The sequence below is a fragment of the Aedes albopictus genome, chromosome 3 (genome assembly GCF_035046485.1).
Source record: "Aedes albopictus strain Foshan chromosome 3, AalbF5, whole genome shotgun sequence".
Taxonomy (NCBI): domain Eukaryota; kingdom Metazoa; phylum Arthropoda; class Insecta; order Diptera; family Culicidae; genus Aedes; species Aedes albopictus.
Genome location: NC_085138.1, coordinates 406976434 through 406996179, shown reverse-complemented (window position 1 = coordinate 406996179; position 19746 = coordinate 406976434). Strand labels below are relative to the sequence as shown.

The following is a 19746-nucleotide window of genomic DNA, read 5'->3' as shown; positions in this document are numbered from 1 at the left end:
TTCCTGAAGAGATGCCAGTAGAAATGGCTTGAAAAGTTTTAGTTTTCCACGAGAATTCTTAGTCAGAATTGATAGAAGAATCTCTGCAGGCTTCATAGAAATCCAGAGAAGAATCCTAGGTAAATCCAATGAAAAATTCCTGGATAAATTGTTTGAGTAATTCCTGGAGAAATAACTGAGGTCATCCATAGATATTTTTTCCACAGAGGGATTCCGAAGAAATCCCTGGATAAATCCCTTGTAAAAATTCTGGAGGAATACCAGCAAGAAAGAACAAATCCTGTAGAAGTATTTGGGAAAAAGACCTGCAGGAACACCAGTAAGAATTTTTAGAGGATTCCCTGCAGGAGTTTCTGAAGGGATCTTAGGGAAAAAAATTACACCACAGCAAGAATGCCTGGAAAAATTCTTCAGGAAATATTTGAATGGATTTTTATCAGCTCAACTATGCACTATGGTCCTTCGAAAAAAAGAAGATTGATGTCCAGTCCTGCGAGCCGAGACCAACAACAACGACCCCAGTGAATAAAAAAGACTTGCGTTTGGAAACTCGGTACGTAGAACTGCCGAACTCTCAACTTATTGGAAGTACTCCCAATCTCCATACTCGCCGATCTTTTGAATCATCTTAGCACTGCAGGATATGTGTTGGACAGGATCCATGGTGCGAAAGAGGATTTAGTCAAGTCTAGTGTAGTCTAGTCTAGTCTACACATACACAGCCATTTATTGAAAGAATCCTGGAAAACGATATAATAGACTTTTTCTACCGTTTTTCTTGTCATTATTAATGCTTGCAGTACATTGAAAAGGTATTACAAGCATTAAAACGACAAGGCCTACTGTGCAGCGTCATTGAATACTACAGTTGTACTAAACTATGTAACGGAGACATCTCCGTATACGGTATGTACTATTGATGTGAAGGAAAAACGTTGGGAGTGACGGTGCTAAGAAAGTTAATGTCACTCCATTGAAGATCGAGGAGTGCAACGCGATTTTTGATAAGAACCAGCGCGGGCGGTAAAGATGCAGTAAGAAACCCGGCAGGACGTGGAATGTGACAAAGAGAAGCGGAAACAGTAAACCTGGCAGGAGCGAGGCGGACGAGAAAATCGAACTGCTGTGCCGTTCTCAAGAAACACGAAAGTTCTACCAGAAACTCAACGCATTATCATTATCATGTATCATTATTTTTATTATACATGTATACTTTTACACATAGCATATTATCGATTAAAGTTATTTATAGCATTTAGCTAAGACATCTCCACCCTGGGCTTTAACGCAATCCAAATTCCCTTCTCGGCCGCAATTCTCGACGGAGTCTTCGCCATTTTCAGTGGAATTTGTGTTTTCTCCGTCACTTCGAAGCTGAAATTCAGCAGCAAATAGTACAGGACGGCTTTCATCTCCATCAGCGCAAAACGGGATCCTAGAAGAGATAGAGACAATGTATGATGATTTTCGATTTGTTTGAAATCCTTGGGATAGCCAGGGTCTTACCAATACAATTTCTCGGTCCAATCCCGAACGGTAGGTATGTGTCCGGGTTGATGTCCCGTCTATTCTCCGCACTGAACCGCTCCGGATCGAATTTCTCCGGCTGAGGATAGTACTTCGGATCATGGTGCATCCCGATCACACTAGCCATAACCGTTCGGCCTTTCTCGATTGTGAAACGACAGCCCTGTCCGTCGTCGTAGACGTAGTCCTTGACGCACAGGCGGTCCACGATCCCTCCGATCGGCCACACCCGCATCGTTTCGGACACCACCATGTCCATGTACGACATGGCTTGCAGGATTTCGTACGACAAGGGTTTCCCGTCGAGGGCACGATTCGTTTCCAGGATTTCCTCATGCAAACGGGCTTGTACGTCGGTATTCCGCGCAATTTCGTATCCAATCAACGACACGGTCATCGAGACCGTCTCGAATCCAGCCAAGAAAAAGATCAACGCCTGAGCGATCAGCTCATCGTCGGTCCAAGTACGATCGTGACTGCGTCTACCAACTTTGGATTCTTCTGTCGCGGAGAATGACTCCGCTTCCGATTGTTTCTCCGTAGAGTGTTTCAGATTGCCTTTTTTCGCCTGGATCAGCAGTTCGATCATATCCGGTCTGAAGATATTGTTCTGTTGCCGAGTGCGCATCGTTTCCAGGACTGTTTGTCGGAAGAACTGATCATGTTCCTTGCTGAGGAAGTCCACGTTCATTTTGACCATCAATTTCGGAAAGAATATGTACCCGATCCCTTTCAGTATATTCACCAACCCACCAGGCTGCATAACCGCCTTTCCCAGCGTAAATATCGCGTTCTCGGGCTGCCGGAAGGAGTCCACCTCGATGCCGAACGCCGTAGTCGCTATAACGTCATTGGTAAATCGTGAAAACATCTCCTTCAACTCCACCTCCGCCGCACAGCCACCATCTCGCTTGCACTCTCCTCGGTAGAAATCGACCATCCTCTCGCCGCACTCGGCGATCAATGCGAACATTTGCCGCATCTTGCTCCCGGTAAAGGCCGGGCTGAGCGTTGCTCGCATATCGCGCCACTTATTGCCACGCAGCGATACCAGCGTGTTCAGGACCAACATGTGCGGGTTGTCATACTCGGCATCACCGCCGAGGCCCGTATGGTCCACGAAGTGATCGAAGTCCTTTACGGCGATCCGCTTGAGCATGGCCGGATCGCGGATCATGTATATCGGGTCCGCCATGCTGAACATGCCGAAAATCCTGTGGAGAATGGAAAATGTTTAGTTATTTGAAGTAATTTATAAGAATGAGAATCATAAGCTTCAACAACACTATGGTTTGATCACATTCAATGTAATGGGAAGTTGGGTAACTAAAATGGTAGTACTCCCAGTAAACTTTTTGGTTGGTTTAATTCCAGAGATTACTTAGATATTTTCCAGGGATACATTCAGAAATTTTCCGAAATTTCTTCAAAGATTACCACAACAATTCCAGCAAAAACTGCTCCACGATCTATTCATTGGCATATTTCGAGAAATTCTTCTTTACATATTTGCAGAGAGTTCTCCAGTTCTACCAGGAATTTTACAATGGATTACTTCAAAGAATCATTTTTTATCATCTGTTTCTTCGGTGATTCTCTAATTCTTTCAAGATTTTTCTGCAGGATTTCCTTCATCAATTTCACCAGTACTTCAGGAATTTTTGTGTACTAATCCCTTCAGAAATTGTATAAGATATTCTTCTAAGGATTTCTTCAGAGTTATCTCCAAGAAGTTTTTCAAAGATATCTTCAGAAAATCCTCCAGGGATCCCTCAGAAATTTACTGAAGGATTTATTCACAAACTATCTTTGTGTGTAGTTTCTTCAGTGATTTCTTTTGACATTTTTGAGATATTTCTTCAAATATTCTTCTACGAATTCCTCCAGGAATCTCTCCAGAAAGTTCTCAAGTAATTTTTCATTAGAATTAATTTCAAAGTTCCTCCACAAGCTTCCAATGGTTTTTTTTCTGGGAATTGAGGAGGTAAAGAATTTCTTCAGGTGTCCTTCCAGGCATTTATCCATGAATTTCTCCAGAGATACGACCAGAAATTGCTTCAGGAATTTCTGTTAGGTAATCCCTTCAGAAAATTATCAATAGTATCTGCTAGGAATTTCCGAAGGCAACACCAGGAAATTTTTAAAAGATTTTTTTTAGATAACCTTCCAGGGATATCCTTAAAAATCCCTGAGAAAATCTTTCAAGAGCTCTTCCAGTATTTTAGTGCAATTTCTGGGAAACCTTCCGAAAACAAACCCTGGAGGAATATCTAAAACATTTCCTGCAGAAATCTGTGAAGGAATCCCAGTAGAAATCCATGTGAATTTTCGGAAACGCAGGAGCAATTTCCAAAAAGAATTATTGTAGAAATTTCTGCAGCAATTCCTGAAGAAATCTCTCAAGAAATACTTGGAAGAAATTCCAAAAGAGTCTCTGTGAGATTTTTAAAGAAAATTTAAAGAAGAATTTCTTGAAAATTCCATAGAGTGACTTTTGAAGAATCCCTTACCGAAATTGCAGAATAAATCTCTACAATTTTAAAAAGTTTCTAGAGATATTTTCCAGTAAAAATATCATTAATATTCTTGAAATAATGTTTAGTGGAGAAATTTATCAAAAAATGTCCTTTTTTATTTTTTTAAACTCCTCGAGAAACTCTTGGTAGAATTCCTAGAAAAGTTCATTGGGGAATTTCTGGGGCATTTTCTACGCATATTTGAGACGGGATTCCTGGAGACGCGACTATATAAGCCTCTGTAATGATCCCTAGAAAAGAAAACCCCTTGAAGTATTTCTTAAGGAATTCCTGTAGAAATGCCTAGGAAAAATTTCTGAATTAATTCCTTAAAAAATCCGTGGACAAGTTCTTAGAGATATCTTTAAAAGAAGGGCTGCAAAACGGTGCGTCAGTAAGGAAAGCGTCCAACATAGCTCTGGTCCTCACAAGCTCCTACCTCATGCTTCCACGGGTCAAGCGATGACAAAGACCGCCAGCTAAGAGTTGTGTGCTTAGCTGGTAGTGCAGCCTGGGCACTGTTGTCCTTCTGACTTCAGCTAGATTGAGGAGGTACGATTCGAGCGTTTTTTCACCAAGGAGGTGCGGCTCAAACAGCGTTTGTTCTGGCATCCAGCGGCTGAGTAACAAACGCTGCACCACGCCCAGCTTGATCCAAGGTGGTAGCCCCTTCAGCGTGGTCGTCCCAGTGTTGGTTGGGACGTTAAACAGAACTGGCACGATGGCCCTCCGGCGAGACAGGAGTGTTGGCGTAGGCCCAATAAGCCTCCCGTAAAAATCCCCATTGCGAATAACATAGGAGAAAATACGACTCGATACAATCGACAAAGACTCACGCGACGAAATAAGGACTACGATTGGAAACTTGGAACATGGAATTGCAAGTCACTAGGTTTCGCAGGATGTGACAGGATAATCTACGACGAACTACATCCCCGCAACTTCGACATCGTGGCGTTGCAGGAACTTTGTTGGACTGGACAGAAAGTGTGGAAAAGCGGGCATCGAGCGGCTACCTTCTACCAAAGCTGTGGCACCACCAATAAACTGGGAACAGGATTTATAGTGTTGGGCAAGATGCGACAACGTGTGATCGGGTGGCAGCCGATCAACGCAAGGATGTGCATGTTGAGAGTTAAGGGCCGTTTCTTCAACTACAGCATCATTAACGTCCACTGCCCACACGAAGGGAGACCTGATGACGAGAAAGAAGCATTCTATGCAGTTAGAGCAAACATACGATGGTTGCTCACCGCGTGACGTGAAAATCGTTGTCGGCGACATGAACGCGCAGGTAGGAAGGGAGGAAATGTACAGACCGGTAATCGGGCGAAACAGCCTGCACGCCGCCCGTATCGAATGATAACTGCCAGCGATGTGTAAACTTTGCAGCCTCCCGTGGTATGGTAGTCCGAAGCACCTTCTTTCCCCACAAAGATATCCACAAAGCCACCTGGAGATCACCCGGCCATGAAACAGAAAACCAAATCGACCACGTTCTAATCGACGGTAAATTCTTCTCAGATATAACCAACGTCCGCACATACCGCAGTGCGAATATAGATTCGGATCACTACTTAGTCGCTGTATGCATGCGCTCAAAACTTTCGACAGTTATCACCACACGTCGAAGTCGAACGCCGCGGCTCAACATCGAGCAACTTCGTAACGTAGAAGTGGCTCAAGACTACGCGCAGCAGTTAGCAGTGGCCTTACCAACGGAAGAGCAGCTTGGCGCAGCTACACTTGAAGATGGCTGGAGGGACATCCGATCCGCCATAGGTAGTACCTCGGCTACAGCACTAGGCTTCGCGACTCCGAATCACAGAAACGACTGGTACGATGGCAAATGTGAACAGTTGAAAAACGAGAAGAATGCAGCATGAGCGAAAATGCTGCAACACCGTACGAGAGCGAATGAGGCACGTTACAAACAGGCGCGGAACGGGCAGAACTCAGTCTTCCGGATGAAGAAGCGCCAGCAGGAAGAACGAGATCGCGAAGCAATGGAAGAGCTGTACCGCGCTAAGGACACACGAAAGTTCTACGAGAAGCTTAACCGCTCGCGCAGAGGCTTTGTGCCACAAGCCGACATGTGCCGAGATAATCAAGGGAATATTCTCACGAGCGAGCGTAAGGTCGAGAGGTGGCGGCAGCATTACGATGAGCACCTCAATGGCGACGTTGCAAGTACGGAAGGTGCCGTGGTAACAGATCTAGGAGTATGTGCGCAGGACGAAAGACTTCCGGCCCCTGACCTTCAAGAGATTGAGGAGGAGGTTGGCCGGTTGAAAAACAACAAAGCCGCTGGAGCAGATCAACTACCAAGCGAGCTTCTAAAATACGGTGGAGAAGCACTGGTGAGAGCACTACACTGGGTCATTACCAAGATTTGGGGGGATGAAGTATTACCGGAGGAATGGATGGAAGATATCGTGTGTCCCATCAACAAAAAGGGCGACAAGTTGGATTGCGGGAACTACCGCGCGATCACATTACTGACCGCTGCCTACAAGATTATGCCGCCGACTATCACCGTTTGCAAGAGAGTTCGTGGGGCAATATCCGGCTGGATTTATGGGTGAACGCGCTACAACGGACCAGATGTTCGCCATCCGCCAGGTGTTGCAGAAATGCCGCGAATACAACGTGCCCACACATCACTTGTTCATCGATTTCAAATCGGCGTATGATACAATCGATCGAGAACAGCTATGGCAGATTATGCACGAATACGGATTCCCGGATAAACTACTGACACGGTTGATCAAGGCGACGATGGATCGAGTGATGTGCGTAGTTCGAGTATCAAGGACACTCTCGAGTCCCTTCGAATCTCGCAGAGGGCTACGGCAAGGTGATGGTCTTTCGTGCTTGCTGTTCAACATTCCTTTAGAGGGTGTAATTAGGAGAGCGGGGATAAACACGAGTGGAACGATTTTCACGAAGTCCGTTCAGCTGCTTGGTTTCGCTGATGATATTGATATTATTGCTCGTAAATTTGAGACGCGATGGCGGAAACGTACATCGGACTAAAGAGTGAAGCCAGGTATATCGGATTACTCATTAATGTGTCGAAGACAAAGTACATGATGGCAAAGGGCTCCAGGGAGGAATCAGCGCGCCCGCCACCCCGAATTTATATCGACGGTGATTAAATCGAGGCGGTTGAAGAATTCGTGTACTTGGGCTCACTGGTGACCGTCGACAACGACACCAGCAGAGAAATTCAGAGGCGCATTGTGGCAGGAAATCGTGCTTACTTTAGATTCCGCAGAACTCTACGATCGAATAAAGGTCGCCGTAACACGAAGTTAATCATCTACAAAACGCTGATTAGACCGGTCGTCCTCTATGGGCACGAAACATGGACCCTACGTGCAGAGGACCAACACGCCCTTGGAGTTTTCGAACGGAAGGTGTTGCGTATCATCTACGGCGGAGTGCAGATGGAAGACGGGACTTGGAGAAGGCGAATGAACCACGAGCTGCATCAGCTGCTGAGAGAACCAACCATCGTCCACACCGCGAAAATCGGGAGGCTACGATGGGCGGGTCACGTCATCAGGGTGTCGGATAGCAACCCGACTAAAATGGTTCTCGAGAGTCATCCGACCGGTACAAGAAGACGTGGTGCGCAGCGAGCTAGGTGGGTCGACCAAGGGGAAGACTGCCGGCTGTTTGGGTCCATATGAAGTTAACCATCAATGTTAACTTCTTTTCCCAATCAGCCTAGATAGCTGTGTAGTGTCGGTAGCGGTTGTTTCAATTGGCTAAGAATAACACTACGGATCACCTGTTCCGGGGGTAAAAGTCCACTAAACAGGGAACCCCAATCCAAGGTGTCAGGCGACCCGTGCTGATGGATGAATAGTTGAGGGGGTTTAAAATATGCTCGATCTTTAACGGAGCCCGTAACGTAGGTAGATCGCCTTTATGTGTTGCGTTACGGTTCAAGATCTACCAAACCGAACCCTAGTGACATCCGGTTTGTCAAGTTGGGGTAATGTGTTTTGGTAATAAGGATTCATGGTACAAAGTCCTTGTTACTGGTGACAGTTTCTAAAATTGCATTTATTCTGCCTTGCTGATAGTTAAAGAATCGGACTTTGCCCACCCGAGACTACTCTTGATGTTAGGAAAACAAACATGCTTTACGTATCTGATTGCGTACTAACCTATCAAGGACTGTTAAGTTCTGGTAATTCAAGGACTCACGTGCATTCTTATTGCAGAACACACTCTCTAATTTGACAGAGTTTTGCAACTAGCCTAAAGTCCCGGGTTTTTCTTTGTTGTCCTGGGACTAAACTAGAAGCAAACCATGGATGGGGCTAGAGTTCCGATGCATGGATAAATATCAGTACCACCGTTTTGTTTTTCTCAGAATGCAAATGGATTGTGTTTGATTAGGGGCGCTCTTTCACTGAGATTTAAATCTCTATGATAACGGAACCATTTCATCGCAATCGATTTCTTACACCTCTGAGATAACAAAACAGGAACTGTACAGAAATCGATGCTTCATTGCCTCTCAATGACAATGGAGTAGTACGACATGCACTAAATACTAAGGATACGGGTAATGCCACAAAAGATCTAAATACTGGTCGCAGTGGCTCACCCGAACAGAAAAAAAGGGAAGGACGATCTGCGGACCCTAGACAGAGTGCGGAACTGGAGACAAACAGCCATGGACCGAGTGGAATGGAGACGACTACTATGTACAGCAGAGGCCACCGCGGCCTTAGCCTGATCGGTAAGGTAAGTATCTTTAAAAGAAATGCCAGACTCAACTAACAATCACTCATTTAACAAGTAATTTTATGACGAAATCATACAGCATGATGCTGTATAACATTTGGATAATTTTTAGGTGCAACTTTTGTTCGGATTTTGTTCACACAAATTTGGAGAAATTATAAAGCGTAGTATTGTGTATCAACTGAACTGTTTGTATAGACTGTTTCAGAAATCATAAATACACTTTGTTGAACTGTTCTAATGATTTTTACCAACTTCTTTCAGAGTATAGCATATTGCACTCCATATTTTTATATTTCCTTTTAATTGTCTTGATATTTTAAAAACAGTCGAGTTCTCTAACAAATAACTTAATTTTTCAAATTTGCATTTACACAAAGGTGTTTTTTAATGATTTCAACATTATTTATCACTAAATACCAAAAATTATCTCAATTTTAATCACATTCGCTTTCTCAACAAGTTGTCTAAGAAATGCCTTGACCAAAATTTGGGAAAAATCGATAAAGGCATTTCCACAACATTTTTTCGGAGATCAAGTTTCTTATTTTTTAAGATTTTCTACGGAATATAAGAACTATCACACAGTTTCTTAGTGTGATACCTTGTGGTATGCACATAATAAATTATTGTATTACTCTATTACGTTTAGCGTGTATGTTTACATTGAGTATCTGTCATATGTGGAGATGTTGTTATTGTTGTCTAGAGTGTAAATCATTGTATGTTATATTGAAGTATCGGTAATAAAGTGTATACAAATAATGAATACAGTTGTTGAATAATCATTACAGAGAAAGATTCTCACATTGGCGACGAGAACGGTGAACAGTGCATGTGAAATTAGTTTAATTTCGGTTCGGGAAGTGTTGTCTTTGGAAAAAGAAAGAGATGAGTGGTGTGTGTGTGTGGTGCATGCAGAGTGGTGATGACCTCCAGGTGATGACTTGTGATTGAATTTCAACATTGGAATCAAAAAGGTAAATATTGTGTACTAACTGTTCAATATGAATAAAACGATCTATTTGTACCTTCGACTAATGACAATGATAAACCTGTGAGAGATTTTGATGGTGATCGGTATTGTTTAGTTCAAATCGATGACAATCACTATTGTCAGATAAAGAAATAAAGAACTATGAAGAAAACCTAAGTTTTGTTGATTGTGATATTGGTACTCGTTGAATAGGGTTGTTGTCCTAAATCTAGACTTAAATGCTGAATGATGAATGAAGTATTGATTTGTTAACCGGATGGCCGAGGAAGGCGTAGAGGTGAAACAATATTTTGAAATCAAATTTTGCCGTTGCTGTTAAAAGCCAGTGAAGGCGATGAAAGCCAATGAAGGCGATACAAGCTAATGAAGGCGACATTCTTGAAATAGCCGTAAAAGGCGGAAATGATTACAGATAGAAAAGCCGTTGAAGGCGGAAAGCAGGAAAAATGTTATAGGCAGAAGAGCCGACTAAGGCGAAAAACTGTCGATAACGGAAAGATCCGTCGGAGAGTGAAAAGCTGTTGAAGGCGGAAAAAGCCGTTGAAGGTGGAAATGCCGTTGAAGGCGGTAAGACCTGCAAGGCAGATATAGTCGATTCTTTGTAGAGCCGTTTAAGGCGAATTGTGTTATTAAAAATTATAGTACTAAAAACGCAACAGTGTCGTAAATTTCGTAAGAAACAGATTACCAGCCAACGCAGATTTAAGGGCTGTTGCAGATCAGAAGGAATTTCTCGGCCTATCTTGAGGCATGGGAAATTGCTTGGCTGAATCACTCAAGAAACCGTTTTTTCTTCGATCGCAGTATGCAGTTGCGAAAAAATGACAGTTCAAATGGCAGTCACCGTAGAAAGTTTCTGCCAGGAATCGTTCTAGAAGTTTCTTGAGCGATTTCTCTTGAACTCCAATCTGGGCTTTTTAGTTAAATTGAACCATTCAAAATGAAATTTCACACCAATTAAGTGGCAGCTGAGAAGGCGAAAGACAAAACTAAACTTTAGGCTGAGCGTGGCTAGAAAAACAGGAACGAATAGTATTTGAATATGTTCCAAATGCGATTATAACTGAGCTGATACTGAGATTGTTGTGGACCCACCTCAGGTGATATATATTGAAGTTATCATTGCTCAGCAAAGTATAATAAGTCTACGAGACGTAAAAAGGGTTGGCTCTTGAAACCAAATTAATATGAAGACATGATTTAACTAATGCTTTGTCCTGTTACAAGACTAAAAATGTAACTTCAAGAAAATTAACATCAATGTGTGAGAATAATTAAACTGTCTTGGTAGTTTGCAAGATATGAATTTTTGACTGACAGTTAAAGCATTCGTTGAAGCTAGACGACATATTCAGAGCAGTTGCTAACCACTAACCTGTTAAGTATCATGCTAGTCAAATGGCTAGTTGAATTGGATATTTAAAAAATCGAACAATAAAAATGAAACTTTTCGGCTTAACTAGAAGTCTCAGGAATTCGAGTAAAAAGCGCTTTATAACCTATTGAATGTGTTGTCAGGAGGGGCATTTTGACTTATGATTGCCTAACACTGGATATAGTGCCATTTTTGCTAATGAGTGGCCATCTTGCCAAGAACTGTGGCACAAGTTAGAGAACAAGGTACAGCATTACGCTCAACAACAAATTCTGCGCAATAATTTCCTTATAGGAAGAGACAAATTTTGATCAGTTAAAGAAGTATTGAAACTATTATTGAGGAGAATAACGTACAGTATATCAAAAGCACAAGATATTGGAATAAAAAAAGATAATCATTTCTGTAACTACAGGAATAGATATATCTAATGAAAGCTGGATTATGAGGTTTGTTTTTCAGTCGAGCTTATTAATGCAAACAGGTACCATTACTAACATGTTACCTTGTTTGAATTTTTAGATTTCATACACTGAAAAAACTGCAAATATTGTATGCATGTGTCGCTCACATAGATTTTTGCAATTTGTCATAGATAACCCTATTCATGTGTAGATACACATAGTTTATATAAGGTCCATCGATTTTATGTGTGATCCAGCGTGGAAAACGAATATGTGTGTATAAATAAAATTTATATATCAAATTCATGGATTTTTACCAATAAAAATGCGTGTACATGTATAAGTGATATTTGTGTTATGAGTTCATTGAAAATTTGAATAAAAACGTGCTTTAAATTGTTTCAGTACAAAGAAATGAATCGTAGAGGCAAGCGTAAGGGCCATCATGACACAGACAATCATGGTCAGTGTGCACTACGTCAGACTTGTAGTCGTTAACAAAAAAAAATATGAGGATGTATTTCATCGAAAAAATGTGAAATAAGTGATATGATAGACAGATGATTGAGCTTTGCAATAATGCAGAATATTCTAGTCCGATCCAACGAACTGAGAATATTATCAGTATGATAGGCATATGTAGAAAATCAAAGTTACTTAAAGATAAAAAGTTCTAAATTTTGACGGTACATTGAATGCGAATAATTTGGAAAAGGCTTGTTGAAATAGCTTCATTAGGTATCTAGAGTGAGAACATAACATGTTGAGGTGCTTTTGCAATATTTTGGAGGTACACCATTAAAATAAGTCCTACAGTTCAGAACCCAAAAGAGCGACATCAAAGGAACAAATTTTTGGTTTTGTAATGTTAAAATAGGTTTGATTCAGCACGAATCACCAGTTAATGAGGGAAAATATGCATCGTAGAATGTAAACCTATTGAACGACCAAACCGTAAAAATAAACTCATTCAGTTTGAAAGGTAAATGGTAAATCATAAGAATTCCGAAATTATCGGAAACATGGTTCCTAAAACCGTGGACACCTATATAGGTGAACCGTCGAAAAGTGCTCCAATAAGATGATCGATTTATTTTGTTATCTGGAGAAAATTGCTTTGTATATAATAATTGGCTACTATCATTACGTTTACGGTTGGAAGCCGAAGTGACTGGCGGGGTGAAAATTGATGTTTAACCTACTTATAAACATAGCAACGCGATTTAGATTAGTGCTAATTTCAGCTCTTAAGTAGCTTAATGATGCGCAATACCAGCAACCGGTTCAAATTTACGTCACAACTGCAACTTTGCATGTGCTTAAATGCGTGACTTCGATTTGGTACTGCGACAATGATGTATGTATTAAGAATTTGAGATAATTATAGGATTACAACATGAAAAAAAAAGAATGAATATTAATATTCTACTATACTTTCAAACAGCTAGTGCGGGTGCGAGTTTTGTGAACAATATATATAAAATTTAATTAAAAAAATGGATGTTTTCAAGTTTTCAAATTACTATTTAGCTAAAACTAGTATTACAAATATTGCTTTGGACAAGTGACGTTTTTCAAAATCGTGATTTGATTTAAAAAAAGTATCAATCCCTTCGATATTTAGAAAACAAAATCTGTTAAGCCAAACTTCTGAATATATTCTGAACAAGAAACGAGTTCCAGCAAAGTTCGCCAAAAAAACATAAAATAAAATAGTGTTTGTATGACATTTGGACACTTTGGATCGAAAACGAGTTAATGGATATTGATAATTTTTCCACTGTAACATTCGTGCAGTGTTCCGACATATTAGTTAAAAAAAATGTCTGAATCATAATCTGAATATACATACCTTTTGTATGAGATTCTTCTATGAAAGGACATGTCAAAAAAAATCAGTGGGCAGTATACAATGTTTGCATGCTAGCTGTCATTGAAAACATTTGAGAAGAGGAAAGCAATTTAAATAATTCATCAGCAAAGTTAATATTTAGCTTGACACTCAGTATTAAAAATATTTTGGGATTTGGGAAAATATTTGGGTCAAAATAATATTTCTTTTTAGGTACAACCACAAGTAACGGCCAAGTAATTTACCAAAATGCCGAGCAGAGATGGATGACCAAATGGATGACTGTACTTCTAATTTTGATGTGAGACTGAAGCGAGACGTTTATAAACTGAGGAGACTATAAGCGAAACAACGTGGAGTGACCTTGCTGCGGATCTGGAGAAAAAACGAGATGTGATACCTTGTGGTATGCACATAATAAATTATTGTATCACTCTATTAGGGAACGTTCTAAAATTACGTCCAACATTTGGGGGAGGGGGGGGGTCTAGAAAAGTGTGACAGTACGTATATTGAGTATAGGAAAATTGCGTGACAGAGGGGGGAGGGGGGGTCTAGAAATCCCGAAAAACGATGGACGTAATTTTTGAATCTTCCCTTACGTTTAGCGTGTATGTTTACATTGAGTATCTGTCATATGTGGAGATGTTGTTATTGTTGTCTAGAGTGTGAATCATTGTATGTTATATTGAAGTATCGGTAATAAAGTGTATACAAATAATGAATACAGTTGTTGAATAATCATTACAGAGAAAGATTCTCACACTTAGCTTTCCTAAACGCATTCAATCTAAACAAACTTATTTTTTTTAGCGCATTCGATCCTCCAGCATAGCATACCATGAAAACAAATGCAGTAAGCAGTAATTAAGACATTCATTTGCTTAAAGTTTGTTGCTACTGGTGTTGTTGAGAAATTTGAAACAAAACAAAATTGTATTGGGAAGGCCCGTAATGGTGGTTCTTGATCAAATATTCCAGTAAAAATTACTCTTACCAATCGAGAAATATCTTTTATTATCGATACAGCAATTTTTATTGTGTTTGGAAATTAAATATTTTATCAATAAGATTTTTTCCTTTTCTACTATGCTACATTTTTTGACCACTTTGTGCAACTTCATATTTTAATCATCTAGTTTACAGAGCCCTATTTTTTAACTTTTACCAGAAACATCAACAAAATTGGTATTATTTGCTTCGTTAGCATGTTTACTATAAGAGCTAGAAGAAACTTTTTTAAATATTGTGCTCAAATTGAAATGGCAGTTCATCGTTAGTGTATTTATAATTTCTATAGCTTAAGGCGTTTCACAAATATATAAAAAAAAGCTGCTATCCAGCTTTAGCAAAAACGATTAAAAATTAATAAAATGCAATTGTTTTAAATTTCTACGAGAGTTTCTGATTGGCACTTATGTTATCGACAACTTTCATGAAATAATAACCACACATAAATTTACCTATTTCAAGATTTGAACTCGAGACCCATCGATTGCCAGCCTATCTGCGCTATCCTAGAGATGATTAATTGAAGCACTCAAATCGAAACATAAACTTCCCGTGATTTAATAATGATCACACTTCGACTCCTGTTCAGCAGTAGTGAATAAGCCAGAACAATATGGTGAACAACTGAAGAACACATTAGTTCGGTTGCTGCTCAATAAAAAACACGTGTACTGTACTGTAAAACACATCTTGTACTGTAGTTGAAGTATGATGAAACAAAAACGCTTATTCGACTTGTGAAAAACACACTACAAAGATACATGTGCTAATTTGTATATACACTTAACAAGAAGCAGAAAAAGGTCTTGTGAAACTATTTTGTAAAGCAATTACTACAAGTCGAATAGAAATCTTATTAAACTTTTGAAAAGTGTTCTGAATTATCATTGTTGATACCGATATGAAAGGTTGAGCATTGGCTACTTTTTCAATTGCAAAAGCATTTGTACAGTAATGTGAACAGCAAAATTTTAGTTCCGCTCTCACTACTATTATAAAGCAACAATTCAGCATGCATGCTTGATTGCGGCTTGCGACTGTTAGTTGGGGAGAAACTTTTGGGAAAACATCTGTAGGAAATCTTGAAGGAATCTATATACCACGGTTGCAAAGAATCCGAAGCTCCCAACGAACGTGAGTTTTTGTTTTTGTCTTTTCACCACACCGCTTCTGACGTTGAAGCCCCTGTCCTTCACGGAGGCAATTGAAAAGAGAATAAAAATTCTCCCGTCGCTCACACTGGGGAGACGGCGAGGTTCAAAAGCAACATTTTTCCTGTGACCGGCACTCAAACGACAAAAATTCACCACGCTTGCTTATGGGCGAGTCGCATCCATGCGGCCGGTGTTGACATGAAGCATCCATCAGCGCAGAGCGTGTGTTGATGATGGTGCAGTCATTACCTCCACAAAGTAGTTGAATTTTTCTGCGTTCACTTTTAAGTATCTCACAGCGGAGCTGAAAGTGAATGTCAAAAGCATTCAGATTAGCAGAAATTCATTCAATTGAATGAGATTTTTTCAACCCTGCTATATACGAACTGTTGTAGGAATCTCTAGTGGAGTTAATCCATCTGGAAGAAATAAGGCAGGATTTTTTTTGATGAATCCCTGAAGAAATTCCTTGAAACATTCCTGCGGAATTGAGCAATTTCTGAACAAATCACCTGTGCACTTCATTGAAAAAACAAGAAAGAAATGAAGAAAGATTGTTTGATGTTGAACCACTGGAAGATTTTATGAAAGAATCTGTTAACAGAAAACAGAAGTTCTGATACAAATCCCTGTTTAAAACTTTGAGAAATTCATAGAGAAATTCCCGAAGGGTTTTTTAAATTAATCTTAGAAGAATTTCTAAAATAATCCCTGGCGAAGTTTTGCAAGGTGCCCATGGGAATTCTTGGAGAAAGTTTTGCGGGAATATTTGAAGGTTTTCCTGAAGCAATTTCCTAAAGCATCCCTGGATGAACTTTTTAAGAAACCGATGAAGGAGCTTCTGAAAAAAAAAATCTTGGGTAATTGTGAGACTGAATATATGGAGTGATTTCTTCTTCATAGAATAAGCAATTCATGGTGCAATCTCATAAACAGTTTCTGAGTTTCAGAGAAGTTTCTAAAAGAATCCCTTGAAGAATTTCTGAAGAGAACTTTGGAAAAGTTATGGAATATTTTCTAAAGAAACCCTTGGGAGAATTTCTGTAGATATTCTGATTTTTTTTTCCGTAGAACATCGGTAAAAACATTTCTGAATCCATACATGATTTCTTGAAAGACTTCTCGTGTGGATTTCTGAAAGAAACTATGGAGGAATTTCTTAGGTAATCCATAGGAGGAATTTTAGAAATATCTGGAAGATCCTCTTAAGGAAAATCTAGAGGAATTTTTGAAGCATGGAAGATGATCTAAAAGCATTTTTATAGGGAATCTACAACAGCCTTCCTGGATAGAATTTCAAGAGGATTTTCTAAAGAAATCTATTGAGCAATTTCCTGTGGAATCCAAAGAAGGTTTTATTGAGGAGTTCTTAAATAAACTTCTGGGGCAATCTTTAAAAAAAAATTGAGAAATTTATGATAATGATGATGAGTAAATATGATTTTCTAAAGGAATTTCTGTAAGAATTATCAGAAAATCTCTCCACATAAATTTCAGGTTGAATTTCTTAAAAATTCTATGGAAGAATTACTGAAGGAAAAGCTGGCAATTTCTATAGATTGCTAAATAACCACCGATTAAACGTTTTTTTTTTTGCTTACTAGAAAGCTAAGCGAGTTGGTACGAGTTGTGCCCACTCAATGGTTTTATCGTACAACTAATAACGCTACCCAGTAGGCCTGGTCGCTTTAAGGACGAGGTTGCTAGAGTTACAAAATGGCAGGCGGTATGGCGCCCACTGGCACCTGCCTTCCTTCTTCCCCTAGCCCTAACCTTGAACGAGTACGGATATCGACGAACAAATGCATTCAATTAAGCTGACTTACCTGCATAAAATGCAATCCAATTGCTACTGGTGATATATGAATAGTTTATTTCTTCAATAAGTAAATCTTCCTTTCAATATTCACTATTTTTTCAAAGATTCGTGTAAAAACGTAGCACTCAAAGCACTATTTTCGTCCACGGGAGCGTACTGCACTTTATTCAAATGATGCTAAGCTGCACTTCTAAATACACTAGCACTTCAAGAATTTGATGGAATACTGAAAACACTTTGCTTTTTCATTTGACATGCAATTTGTCGCCCGGAACAGGTTATTTTTTCACTTTCGTGGTCGAAAAGCAATTCCATTTTGATCGCGGTAAGAAAAGCAACACGAGCGAACTGAAAAGCGTACCGTAGATCTAAGTGTCATTGTTCAACGCTGCATGAAACATATCCGTTCGATGTCAACGTATATCAGATAAAACAGCTATCTGTGCCAATGATTGCATATATTTAGAATATTACGCTCAAAGTACACGCGAGCACTTTGTAAAATTGGAGATGAACAATTAGTTTGCTGTTTGTGCATTAATTTTTGCATTGATCAATATCACCCCGTATCACGGTAGAACGGTTCGAGAGAAACACAGCAAGAGAGAAATCAGGATTGTCAAAACATGTAAATAAAACGGCGCACAGTGCGATAAGTGCGTTGAATACTGGACCACAACAAAAATTAAAAAATATTTTTGTGAACCCGGTCGTGCTCAGTTATGCGAATTAGTCCACGAAGTCAATATAACGTACGTAAAACTTCTAATATGAAAAGTTAATACTAGTTAATTGATCAAAATGAATTAGGCCGAGATTTTTTTTCGTGTTTTTGGCCACCGTACACTACTCTGTGCACTGCTTGGTTTGTTTTGTTTGAGTGGGTGGTTGGGAGAGTGATTCGAAGGGAGACAGAATGTTTGTTATGATCTGCAGGGAGCTTCACCTTAATGATTGTAATGCATTTCCAATGCACTATAAGCATTGAAAATGACAAGAAAAATGGTAGAAGTAGTCGATTCTATCATTTTTCAGCATTATTTCAATGAACAGCTGTGTATGTGTAGACTAGACTAGAGGCTTGTAGCCCCAATGGGGTGAATATTACGGTGTCTATATGATGGCGTTACGTCTCAACGAGTATAAAGCATGCTTCTTAGCCTTCTGTAAGCTTTCTGAAGTTCTGTAAAAATGCATCAACTAAGGGCTTTCTCTACCAATCCCCGTTTAGCAGAAAACTTGCACATTTATCGCTTCGGCAAAATGGATCTCGAAACAAGAATAAATACCTATGGAACCTTTAATTGAAATTGTTCATAAAAAAAATCATGAGACCTGACATTTGATTACAGCTACAAAAACAAAGTTTGACTGTGGATATCAATTGTTATCACGCCCACAACCTACTACTGATCCCCCACTGATGATAACATCACCCTTCCAATCATTATCACAAAACAGTTCAATAAATAGCTATGTATGTAGGTATGTGCACAGTCGATTACTCACTTGTCGTTCGGAAAGCACTCGTACAGCCACCGGAAGTGCTCGAATATGTCCCGTTTTCTCATCAACAGCGGGCCCAAATTGCCAATGCCGAGCACCGGCTTCAAAAATGGCATCGGCTTATCCGCAAAGTAGAAATAATTCCTGGTCATGTAGCGATAGATGAGCCCCAGCACGATCACCACCGCGGCAAGCGTGCCCCAAAAGGTGAAATCCATCGTCTCGCTGTTTGGACGCTGTTTCGGGGCTGTGTGTTTGTTTTTTCTTGTTTCTTTGATGGTGAGAATTTTTTTTTACGATTTCGATTGCGTGGTTGACTATCACTGAGCTCCGGACGCCACTCTTGACATCACTTAGTCATCTACTGAACTGAACTGACGGTGGTGGAGATTGCGCTGGGCTATATAAGTCAATGGGCTTTGGAGGCACGGAAGGAAATTGTTGGTTAATTTCACAGCAAATAAGAATGTCTCCTATTTTCTCCGGCTTGATGGCTGGTAACGGTGAAAACTGTTAAAAAATGACCAGTTAATCAAAAAAATCGTCAAAAAATTACTAGGGTCTACTTCTCATATCTGAATACTGTTTTCGGCGTAAGGAGAAAAGTTTTCTTCTTCAAACACATGCTTTATGTATATAACAATACGGCAGAGCCAGATCTTTATGATTTACTTTTGTTAGGCTCGAAATTTGTCATACAGTTCAGCAACGCACATCAATGAATATCGTCATTCTACGGTAGACAATATTGCATCAGATTCGTTTCTCTGTTTTAGTATGGGGATTTTTTAAGTTAAAATTTATGTCCTACCTCTTTCTCT

General features: G+C 39.8%; 2 protein-coding genes across 2 annotated transcripts in view; one reads left to right on the top strand and one right to left on the bottom strand.

Moving 5' to 3' along the window:
- LOC109403726 (sodium-dependent transporter bedraggled) overlaps positions 1-19746 on the top strand; it is a 358384-nt gene that overhangs the window by 305441 nt on the left and 33197 nt on the right. The gene's annotated exons all lie outside the window — the stretch shown is intronic.
- Positions 1178-19391, bottom strand: LOC109403786 (cytochrome P450 9e2-like). The gene is made up of 3 exons (XM_019676688.3): positions 18929-19391; positions 1507-2741; positions 1178-1435 (listed from the first exon to the last, which is right to left on the bottom strand). The coding sequence occupies exons 1-3, from the start codon at positions 19141-19143 to the stop codon at positions 1260-1262; spliced, it is 1626 nt and encodes a 541-aa protein (XP_019532233.3). The 5' UTR covers positions 19144-19391; the 3' UTR covers positions 1178-1259.